The sequence below is a fragment of the Gigantopelta aegis genome, chromosome 15 (genome assembly GCF_016097555.1).
Source record: "Gigantopelta aegis isolate Gae_Host chromosome 15, Gae_host_genome, whole genome shotgun sequence".
NCBI classification, from domain to species: Eukaryota; Metazoa; Mollusca; class Gastropoda; order Neomphalida; family Peltospiridae; genus Gigantopelta; species Gigantopelta aegis.
Genome location: NC_054713.1, coordinates 46,127,032 through 46,139,207, shown reverse-complemented (window position 1 = coordinate 46,139,207; position 12,176 = coordinate 46,127,032). Strand labels below are relative to the sequence as shown.

General features: G+C 38.6%; 1 protein-coding gene across 1 annotated transcript; it reads left to right on the top strand.

The window, feature by feature from the left end:
* Positions 1-1,485: 1,485 nt before the first annotated feature.
* On the top strand, positions 1,486-9,275 carry LOC121390093 (transcription factor HES-1-like). The gene is made up of 4 exons (XM_041521811.1): positions 1,486-1,706; positions 4,991-5,086; positions 5,871-5,958; positions 8,030-9,275. Exons 1-4 carry the CDS (start codon positions 1,638-1,640, stop codon positions 8,722-8,724), a joined length of 948 nt encoding a protein of 315 aa, XP_041377745.1. The 5' UTR covers positions 1,486-1,637; the 3' UTR covers positions 8,725-9,275.
* The last annotated feature ends 2,901 nt before the right edge of the window (positions 9,276-12,176 follow it).

The following is a 12,176-nucleotide window of genomic DNA, read 5'->3' as shown; positions in this document are numbered from 1 at the left end:
ATATATGTCTACAGTCCTATATAGTGACAAACAGCTCGCTGCTATGTAAGTCTACAGTCCTATTTAGTGACAAACAGCTGGATGCTATGTACGTGTACAGTCTTATATAATGACAAATAAAACGGGTATTTACAATGTCAAATAAAACAGGTAATTACTGTGAGTCAAATAAATAGGATAGGTATTGTAAATCAAATCAAACAGGTAGTTACAGTGAGTCAAATAAAACAAGTAGTTACTATGAGTCAAATCAAATAAGTAGTTACTGAGTCAAATCAAACGGGTAGTTATTGTGAGTCAAATCAAACGGGTAGTTACTGTATCAAACCAAACGGGTAGTTACGGAGTCAAATCAAAAAGGTAGTTACTGAGTCAAATCAAAAAGGTAGTTACTGAGTAAAATCAAATGGGTAGTTACTGAATCAAATCAAACAGATAATTACTGAAACAAATCAAACGGCTAGTTACTGAGACAAATCAAAAAGGTAGTTACTGAGTCAAATCAAATGAGTAGTTACTGAATCAAATCAAACAGGTAGTTACCGAGTCAAATGAAACGGATAGTTACTGAATCAAATCAAACGGCTAGTTACTAAGTCAAATCAAAAAGGTAGTTACAGTGAGTCAAATCAAACGGGTAGTTACTGAGTCAAATGAAACAGGTAGTTACTGTGAGTCAAATCAAATGGGTAGTTACTGAATCAAATCAAACAGGTAGTTACTGAATCAAATCAAACGGCTAGTTACTAAGTCAAATAAAAAAGGTAGTTACAGTGAGTCAAATGAAATGGGTAGTTACTGAGTCAAATGAAACAGGTAGTTCTGTGAGTCAAATCAAACGGGTAGTTACTGAGTCAAATGAAACAGGTAGTTCTGTGAGTCAAATCAAACGGGTAGTTACTGAGTCAAATGAAACAGGTAGTTACTGTGAGTCAAATCAAACAGATAGTTACTGAGTCAAATCAAACGGGTAGTTACAGTGAGTCACCTTATGTGATAATTTCTTTTTAAAATGTCTGATTATTTTCCCAGTGAAGTGTTCCATCATTTCTCATATAAACTGCCCTCCCCGCAGCACGATCGCCGCCTCAATGGGTCCACAGCACCGGAATGCGATAACTGCTCGATAAGCTCGCGCACAAGTCACGTGACATCTCAGGTATGGCGGACTTATGAAGAATGCGTGTCCTGTGTTATCAAAGTTGCGACGGAGCGATGACGGGGCGGAGTTTTCCCACAGGGGAGCGGCGTGCCGGGCCGACGCGTGGCACGTGCGTGTGTTTACCTCTCTCGCTCCGATACATTCACTGGCAAAGGCCTGGCCTCCGTGCTGTCACCATCAACAACTGACAGCCAATCGAAGAGCCCCATCGCCAACAGGCGGCTGGTCCCACGAGGAAGGGCTTTTCTCATTGGCCGCAAGTTTCGGCATGCGACCGTGGGAAAGAGATGTTGCATTACTTCACACAGGTTGCGGACAAAAGCTTCCCCCGACCCTTTCAAAGCTATGTCAACGAACAGAGGTCTGGCACTTTATACGGGCCCACAAACGGAATCGAGTCTTATGCTCGCGCTGGTGTCGACAGACAAAACCACCTGTAGATTCGTTTGTTCATTTGTCAAATTGAGATCGGAAAATGACGGAAAGCGACTCCAGGTCTCCAAGTCCCAGAAAATGTGACGATGGCAAATCTTCTTATAGAAAGGTAAATAAATATTAACCTGTAGGGTTTTAATTACTGGTATACAAGATTTTTAAATTTAGGTGATTTGGAATATTTGTTTTTCATTTCAATTGCCTTGAAAATCTAACCTGAAACAATCAGTTTTGATCATATTGAGCATGTGTGACGGAATTCATTCAGAAGAAAGTAATAATAATATAATTATATTTGTTGTGTTTAACGACACCACTAGAGCATCTTGATTTATGTTGGATGTGAAACATTTGATAATTATTCTGACATATAGACATAGAGAATTCGACTTAACACATTACAGCTCTCTGCAGATCTGTTTCTTTAAAACGTTCACGCTAATTAGCCACTAATTCAAACAATGTTCAAAGGAGACGTGAAAGTAGCATTCGTTTCCTTGCCACCACCGCCCTACCCCCTCCAATACCTACCGCCACCGCCCTACCCCCCCCCCCCACCCCCCCAATACCTACCACCACCGCTCTACCCCTCCCAATACCTGCCACCACTGCCCTCTCCCCTCCAATACCTACCACCACCGCCCTACCCCCTCCAATACCTACCACTACTGCCCTCTCCCTTCCAATACATACCACTACTGCCCTACCCCCTACAATACCTACTACCACTGCCCTCTCCCCTCCAATACCTACCACCACCGCCCTACCCCCTCCAATACCTACCACTACTGCCCTCTCCCTTCCAATACATACCACTACTGCCCTACCCCCTACAATACCTACTACCACCGCCCTACCCCTCCCAATACCTACCACAAACATTACCCACAACCTCCCCTACCCTCTCCAGTACCTACCACCACCGCTTTACCCATCCAATACCTACCACAAACATTACCCACAAACTACCCTATCCCAATACCTACCACCACTGCTTTACCCCCAATACTTACCACCAAACATTACCACACAAACTACCCTATCCCCCCAGTACCTACCACCACCGCTTTACCCATCCAATACTTACCACAAACATTACCCACAAACTACCCTATCCCCTTCAGTACCTACCACCACCGCTTTACCCATCCAATACTTACCACAAACATTACCCACAAACTACCCTATCCCCTTCAGTACCTACCACCACCGCTTTACCCATCCAATACTTACCACAAACATTACCCACAAACTACCCTATCCCCTTCAGTACCTACCACCACCGCTTTACCCATCCAATACTTACCACAAACATTACCCACAAACTACCCTATCCCCTTCAGTACCTACCACCACCGCTTTACCCATCCAATACTTACCACAAACATTACCCACAAACTACCCTATCCCCTTCAGTACCTACCACCACCGCTTTACCCATCCAATACCTACCACAAACATTACCCACAAACTACCCTATCCCCTTCAGTACCTACCACCACCGCTTTACTTACCTACCCAAACATTACCCACACAAACTACCCTATCCCCTTCAGTACCTACCACAACTCATCCAATACCCACAAACACCCCACAAACTACCCTATCCCCTTCAGTACCTACCACCACCGCTTTACCCATCCAATACCTACCACAAACATTACCCACAAACTACCCTATCCCCTTCAGTACCTACCACCACCGCTTTACTCATCCAATACTTACCACAAACATTACCCACAAACTACCCTATCCCCTTCAGTACCTACCATGACTGGACCTACCTTCCAACTATCTGTGCCTCTATGTCTGGCTGTTATTGATATGCACATTTATCACGGAACCACCAGTTATATATTGATGTATGGCGGTGTGTGTATGCCAGTCGTTCGAGTCGTTGCATATATTATTATGACATGCACGTGTGATTTATTTGATATATTACATGCACGTGTGATTTATTTGATATATTCCATGCACGTGTGATTTATTTGATATATTGCATGCACGTGTGATTTATTTGATATATTGCATGCGCGTGTGATTTATTTGATATATTGCATGCACGTGTGATTTATTTGATATATTACATGCACGTGTGATTTATTTGATATATTACATGCACGTGTGATTTATTTGATATATTGCATGCACGTGTGATTTATTTGATATATTACATGCACGTGTGATTTATATGCTATATTATACATATGTGTCATTTATTTGATATACTACATGCACGTGTGATTTATTTGGTATATTATAAGCACGTGTGGTTTATTTGAATGGCTGTGTGTGAGGTATGACAGTTTCCTGTGTGATCTGTTTTCCTGTGTGATCTATTCTCGTAGTCACGTCAATTAACTGATTGTCCGCGCCAGATGAGACCTGCCACTTTTATTAGCTTACTTTAGTTACCACCAGCCTCCGGACACTCGTCCAATAAACATACTGCTAGAGCTGCGACGTTTATGACATAACACCTTCGGGAAGAACCATCCGGGTGGGGGTTGCGTGTGAAAAATCAGTTTGGAAAACAAATAAACAAACAAACAAACAAAAAAACGTTAAGTAATATAGAAAACATCATTTATTAAATTGTATTTATTTATTTATTTTGTTTGTTTGTTTTGTTTACTTATTTATTTTTGTTTGGTTGTTTTATATTTTATTTCATTCCTTTTCTGTTATTTTATGATTTAATTTTAAATGAGTTAGTTTTTCTTGCTTAACGGCACCACTAGATCACATTGTTTTACTAATCACCGGCTATTGGGTGTCAAGCATTTGGTAAGTTTTGATACGTAGTCATGGAGACAAACTGCTACATTCTTCCATTAACAGCAAGGCATTTTTAAATGCGCTTTCCACAGACAGGACAGCACATACCTGGGTCATATATATACAAGTCGTGGGGCACTGATTGTGACGGGGGGGGGGGGAGTAGTCCAGACGCGTGTGCAGGGATATGTGCAGGAGGGTGGAGGCGTGTCTAGACTATGATGCGCAAAGTTTCTAGGGAGAGGAGTCGAGACATGTCCCCCCGGAGTTGTTCGTGGTGTACATTAGATTTTCATTACCGGGTATTTGATGAAGTTAAATTCCTTTTCTTTCTTCTAATTAAAATGCCAATGATTGTTGGATCAGTTGATATGTTTAATATGTTATTTACTTCATTAAAACTAATATAATGTCTTGGGGTTGTTATTGCGTAATGATATGCCCCCCCCCCCCCCCCCCCTCTTATTTTGTTGATATTTTCTTTTTCATTTAGCATTTTATAGTTAATGCCAATATTCCTGGGATATATGCAATATTCAATACTTCGTTACAATGACGTCATAATTGTTTTAACGCCATAATCACGTGACAGTGACGTGTTTTATTTTCCAGAGTAACAAGCCCTTGATGGAGAAGCGGCGACGCGCACGAATCAACACGTGTCTGTCCCAGCTGAAGACGCTCGTGCTTCAAGCGATGAAAAAAGATGTACGTTGGCCTCATGAATATTCATTAGCTACACAGCCAGTGTTATATACACGTGTCCCATATGTTAAGGGTTTGTTTACATCATTGTGTATACGTGACCAGCCTGTTCACTTAAAGGTTTATTCAAACCGTAGTGGGGGTACATCTTTGTTTCTTGTTAAGACAAAAACTAAATCTGATTATCCGTTGTCCTGTACAGAGATACGATTTGTAATAATCATGTTGTCATTTAATGAATTGGCTATCGATTTTCAAAACAATAAACATATTTTCATGTTATATCTCCTCCCCACACCCCCAATGAATTGACTATCAATTTTTAATAAGATTTTTTTTTTTTTACTTCGCTATCTATGTTTAATACGATAGTCATTTTGTTTTCTTGTATTGAAATAGTTTAGACTTGTTCCAAATAATAATTTAATCAAATAATTCTCTCTCTCTCTCTCTCTCTCTCTCTCTCTCTCTCTCTCTCTCTCTCTCTCTCTCTCTCTCTCTCTCTCTCTCTCTCTCTCTCTCTCTCTCTCTCTCTCTCTGTGTGTCTGTCTGTCAGTCTGTCTGTGTGTGTCTCTTTCTCTGTCTGTTTGTCTGTCTGTCTTTTTTGTTAAAAGGTGTCCTTTAGGTCTACCTGAAAAAACACCCGATTATTACTGTTTTGATACTTGTTTTAATACCCACCTCACCTCACCCCACTCCACCCCATACCCCAGACATTTTTGGCTAGGAGTGACCTTGCGGTGTTTACCTGTGCATAGTTATGATGATGATGTATTTCCTCCTACAGAACGCCCAGTACTCCAAACTGGAAAAGGCAGACATCTTGGAACTGACTGTGAAACACCTACGTCATGTACAACGTCATCAGATGGCAGGTAATTACGTACTCGTGATGTAACCATGACATAAATGTGATATTACATACCTCGGTGGTAGAGAGATTTCGCAACCATGCCGTTCCTCTTACGGATAGTGATAGGTCACCGCTTTGACTGTAGTTGGTGACGTCACTGTTTCCCGCTCTTTACGATTAAAAGGCTTGCTACATGTAAGGTATTTTGTGGCCAATATATAATTTATAAAATACTAATACTAATAGTCTGAATTCTAGAAACATGATTTTTTAAAACGCAGGTGTTTAAGCATTGTAAATGCATGTAGTTACACGTGTGTAAGACATAAACAGGCTATGTAAATCCGGCCCATTATGCTTATCGACATAAACAGGTGTTTAAGCATTGTAAATGCATGTAGTTACACGTGTGTTTAAACATTGTAAATGCATGTAGTTACACTAGTTCATAAAAATAAACTCGAATGTAAATGCACATTGAGTTTATAGACCTGGGAGTTTCATTTTCCTCCCATAATGCACCGCGCGTTTTAAACCCAAGTCATACAGTCGGTCGTTTTTCCTTTAATTCAAAGTGAAGATCGTTTCAAAGTAAGTATTTCTTAGTCTGCATATGCCCGAAAAAGATCACACTACACGATTAGGGTGGGAAAAGGTGGTGTCAATCGCTATTTCGACCACAATTCGCTATTTCGACCACATATCCGTTCCGAGCAAAATTGCTCGGAACGGCTCCGTATTTGCTAATGGAAAATGGCGCCGGGCCTATAAACTCAATGTGCATTTACATTCGAGTTTATTTTTATGAACTAGTAGTTACACGTGTGTAAGACATGAACAGGCTGTGTAAATCCGGCCCATTATGCTTATCGACATAATCACCACATAGATAATATAAGTTGTAGAAGCATCACGAGGGGTATATGGCTTTTTATGTACCCTCTATGTGTTCTTTTACCCCGAGCCGAAGGCGAGGGGGTAAAAGAGCACATAGAGGGTACATCAAAAGCCATATACCTCGAGAGATGCTTCTACAACGAATTTATCTTGCCGACATGTTAGACCATATAAAATTATAGCCAAATAATCAAAATAACGCCAGACAATAATTGTTAACAATTTATTACCGAAGCCGTACCACGCGGACGCGAACGAAACCACTTGCCAGTGACGAAAAATAGTTCCATCGATAAACGAGTTTTTAACTTCAAATGTTTGTAATACGAAATTGTCTGAAACAGATATTAATAATAAAAAATAAAAACAACTTCTCCTTTTTTCATCAGAAATGTATGTAGTAAAAAAAGAAAAATATTTTAACCCCCCCCCCCAAAAAAAACACTGTTGCTAATCGCGCATTAATACAATAACACCACGACCGTAGGTTGCCGAGTTCAACATTGCAGCTTTTAAAAGTATTGAAATAGAGTATTTTATAGTAAAAATAAAATTAATTATGTATACTTGATTGATTATCAATGCTATTTATAATCTGATTATAATCTTTAGCATTAAATGAGGTGGCTGGAAACTGTTGGAAATTACAGACGGGGTATAAGAGAATTTGGCTCCGCCCACAGGGGTATAAGGGATTTGTCCAACGGCAAACAACCAATGATTTTAAAGAATTTTACATGAAGGCGAGATAATACGTTTTTTATCCTGCAACCACCGTTTCTACTGACAGAATATGATGACGGATAAAGTAAAGTCATATCCTGTTACTAGCAGGATATGACTTTTGAGTTCACTCATGTGACGTCACACGCATAGCTACATTACAAAATTGCTCATTTGACCTCTAGGTCATTGTACAATGTGGCTGAAATACAGAAATAATAGCTTTTCCATTAATGTTTATGGTCTGCAGAATAAAGATAATAACTAGTTAATGACGTCGGATATCTTCTTTATCCTGTTCAGTTATTCTCTATATATACAGTAATTCGTACGTTTATTTTATATTCAAGCGTGACGGATATATTCTTAGTAAAGCAAATAAAATTGCAATATTTTAAAAGCCATAGAGAATAGTCATATTAATTAATTTATTTATTATATTTAATTATTTATTTATTGTTTATTATTTCCAGCTGCCATGGCAACAAGTCCTGATGTCATAACGAAGTATCGCGCGGGGTTCAATGAGTGCGCTAACGAGATAATGCGATACTTGACGTCTGTGCAGGGCGTCAATGACGATGTGCGCACGCGCGTGCTCGGCCACCTCGCCGGCTGTCTCCAGGCCATCAACCCCTCGCCGATCAATGACGTTATGCAACATTCGGGCCATGTGCTCGGGGTACCGCCCGTCCAGCACCCGGCATTCGTGACTACCTGCACGACGCCTAGCAACGCATCCGCCTTCCAGAGTATGATCGCCGACAAAAGTCAGATTCCTCAACAGAATAACATCCAAGTGTCGTGTCTGACGTCATCACAGACAAGCGCGGCGCCATTTCAGTTGATTCCTGGCACGTTGCCAGGAGGTCAGGTCGCTCTTGTGTTGACGTCACCCTCATCCATGCAGGCCGTGCCTCTGTATGCAGCTCCGCCTGCCGGCAGTGACAGGACGACTGAGTGCGTCAGTCAGGTGAAAACTGAAAACACTTCTCCCCTCGCTGGCGTCAGAGTTCCCAAAGTTTTTACCTCGCAGCCGGAGCCGGCTTCTTCAGCAGTTATGTCCCCGCCGTTTGGAAACCATGGCAACAGCATGCTGCTACCAAAACAGCCAGAAGCTTCTGTGAGAAACGCACCATCACCGGAACAAGTATGGCGGCCGTGGTAGTGAGTGAGAAATAAATGTGTAATGTAATAATTTATTTTAAAACAAGTTAACAGTGCTTTGAAGAAATTCTACTTTTCATTTACTGGATGTACCTGAGGGAGAACGCGACCGATATGCCGGGACGTTAACACTCTTCATGTGTTGCCGGGACGTTAACACACTACGAGTGTTGCCGGAACGTAAACACGCAAAATGTGTTGCCAGATTGCGGAATGATTCGATGGATTCCAAATTCGTCAATATGTGGAGCATTGTGTTCTTTTCCTGATGATCTGATCGTTACTTTTAAGATTGGATGATATGATCGGTACTTTGAAGCTTGAAACTGTAAACTGTATTACGATAAACTCGAGCCGTCAAACGACAGCATATGAGGAATTATTGTACGATGGATATTTACAGTGGCAAGATGACAACAGGAGCTCTTCGTGGGATCCATACAAACATAATTCAAAATAGCTATATACACAGTTAAAGATGCAGATGCATTATTTGGGATTTACTCGTAGTTCTGGCAATTAACTGATGTTATAATCGTTACTTCGAAGCAGATATAGTAGTTCTGGCAATTAACTGATGTTATAATCGTTACTTCGAAGCAGATATAGTATCTTGAGTTTAGTCACGACTGACACTGTTACAACTGGATGTTATAATCGTTACTTCGAAACAGATATAGTATCTTGAGTTTAGTTACGACTCACACTGTTACAACTGGATGTTATAATCGTTACTTCGAAACAGATATAGTATCTTGAGTTTAGTTACGACTCACACTGTTACAACTGGATGTTATAATCGTTACTTCGAAACAGATATAGTATCTTGAGTTTAGTTACGACTGACACTGTTACAACTGGATGTTATAATCGTTACTTCAAAACAGATATAGTATCTGAAATTTAGTCACGACTTTAAAAATGTGCCTTGCATACCTGTGATAATTGGTTCACGTGTTATCGTTATTAACCTAATGCCAACAAACTTTGTTTAATCATTAAAATGATTCAATGTTTATCAAGTTCTTGTTTTTATTACACTATATTTAGTAGGTAAATATACAGGACTACATGCCAGTTGTTTTCCTATGCTGTTCACTGCACGAGTTTGTAGTGCGCAAGAATATTATACCACGAGACCGCATAGCGGTCGAGGAGCATAATCTTGCACACCATAAACGAGTGCAATAAATAACATGGCAAAATAACTGGTATCTGGCTCTGTATTTATTACATAACACCTTTGTATATTATGATTAACAAACATTTAACTAAGTAACACAACTTACTTCGCCTGGAAAGTTGGTTGAACTTTGAGGAATTGACGGAACGCTGCGTGTCCTGACTAGGAACATTTCGTAATTTAAGTGAACACGTGACCTAAGCATGCGATATTTTTATTACAAATATCTTCATTAAAATATGGTGTGCTGCACGGTCAGAATGGCCTATTATTACTATAGTAAGATTGAATGGCCTATTATTACTATAGTAAGATTAAAATTAATGGATTATTATTAATATAGTAAGATTAAATGGTCTATTATTGCTATAGTAAGATTAAATGGCCTATTATTACTATAGTAAGATTAAATGGCCTATTATTACTATAGTAAGATTAAATGGTTTGTTATTACTATAGTAAGATTAAATGGCCTATTATTACTATAGTAAGATTAAATGGTCTGTTATTACTATACTAAGATTGAATGGCCTATTATTACTATAGTAAGATTAAATGGTCTGTTATTACTATACTAAGATTGAATGGCCTATTATTACTATAGTAAGATTAAATGGTCTGTTATTACTATACTAAGATTGAATGGCCTATTATTACTATAGTAAGATTGAATGGCCTATTATTACTATAGTAAGATTAAAATTAATGGATTATTATTAATATAGTAAGATTAAATGGTCTATTATTGCTATAGTAAGATTAAATGGCCTATTATTACTATAGTAAGATTAAATGGCCTATTATTACTATAGTAAGATTAAATGGTTTGTTATTACTATAGTAAGATTAAATGGCCTATTATTACTATAGTAAGATTAAATGGTCTGTTATTACTATACTAAGATTGAATGGCCTATTATTACTATAGTAAGATTAAATGGTCTGTTATTACTATACTAAGATTGAATGGCCTATTATTACTATAGTAAGATTAAATGGCCTATTATTACTATAGTAAGATTAAATGGTTTGTTATTACTATAGTAAGATTAAATGGCCTATTATTACTATAGTAAGATTAAATGGTCTGTTATTACTATACTAAGATTGAATGGCCTATTATTACTATAGTAAGATTAAATGGTCTGTTATTATTATAGTAAGATTGAATGGCCTATTATTACTATAGTAAGATTAAATGGCCCATTATTATTATAGTAAGACTAAATGGCCTATTATTACTATAATAAGATTAAACGGTATATTATTACTATATTCAGATTAAACGGTCTATTATTACTATTATTGCTATAGTAAGATTAAACGGTCTATTATTACTATAGTAATATTAAACGGTCTATTATTACTATAGTAAGATTAAACGGTCTGTTATTACTATAGTAAGATTAAACGGTCTGTTATTACTATTCAGAGCGAGTTTTAACGACTCTTCTCTCTCACTAACCACTAACAACTAACCCACTGTTCTGGGCAGATAACTGAGGTATGTGCCCAGGACAGCGTGCTTAAACCTTAATTGTATCCTCTTATTTTTGGAGTCATCTCCCTTATTGTTTGCAGTCTTCTCCCAAATTGATTAGAGTCGTCTCCCCTATTGTTTGGAGTCGCCTCCCCTCGCTGTGCTAATGGTAGCAGATCACAGTTATTTGTGAATCTTCAGCTGAGATTTGTGCTTGCCAGCTCCTGGCTTCCTAAATGCCTACCTATTGTTTAAAGATAAAGAAAGATACAGGTAGTTTTAGTCTCAAGGACTCAAGAAAATTACTAACAGGGTCATAATTATAAAGAGGACTCATTGTAAATATTTTGAGTTAAATTGTTGTGTTACTTCCATCAAAATGTGCTCATGATTTTGGGTGCAATTCTGACAATGTTCACAACCATACAAGTGGACGTTGGCGGATGCCAATCATATGTTTATATATTTATGGAAACATTGCTCATCAAACCTTACAAAAATCCTTAATTGAATACAAGTTTAGCTATTCAATTTTTCACAAATTCTTCTTCATAGAAAATGACCCAAATAGATCGCGCCCTACATTTGTCACAAGGAAAACCCGGTGCATGAATACCAAGCCTCATTACAGCTAAACCGTTTTCACTGCTGGTGATAAACCAATTGTCATTTTTTAACTAACTCTTTAATAATAGCTGTCACTCAGATTAAGAAGTTACTTCCTATTCCAACTAATCAGCCGTCACACATCGATCTGGGGCGGGATGTAGTCCAGTGGTAAAGCGCTCGC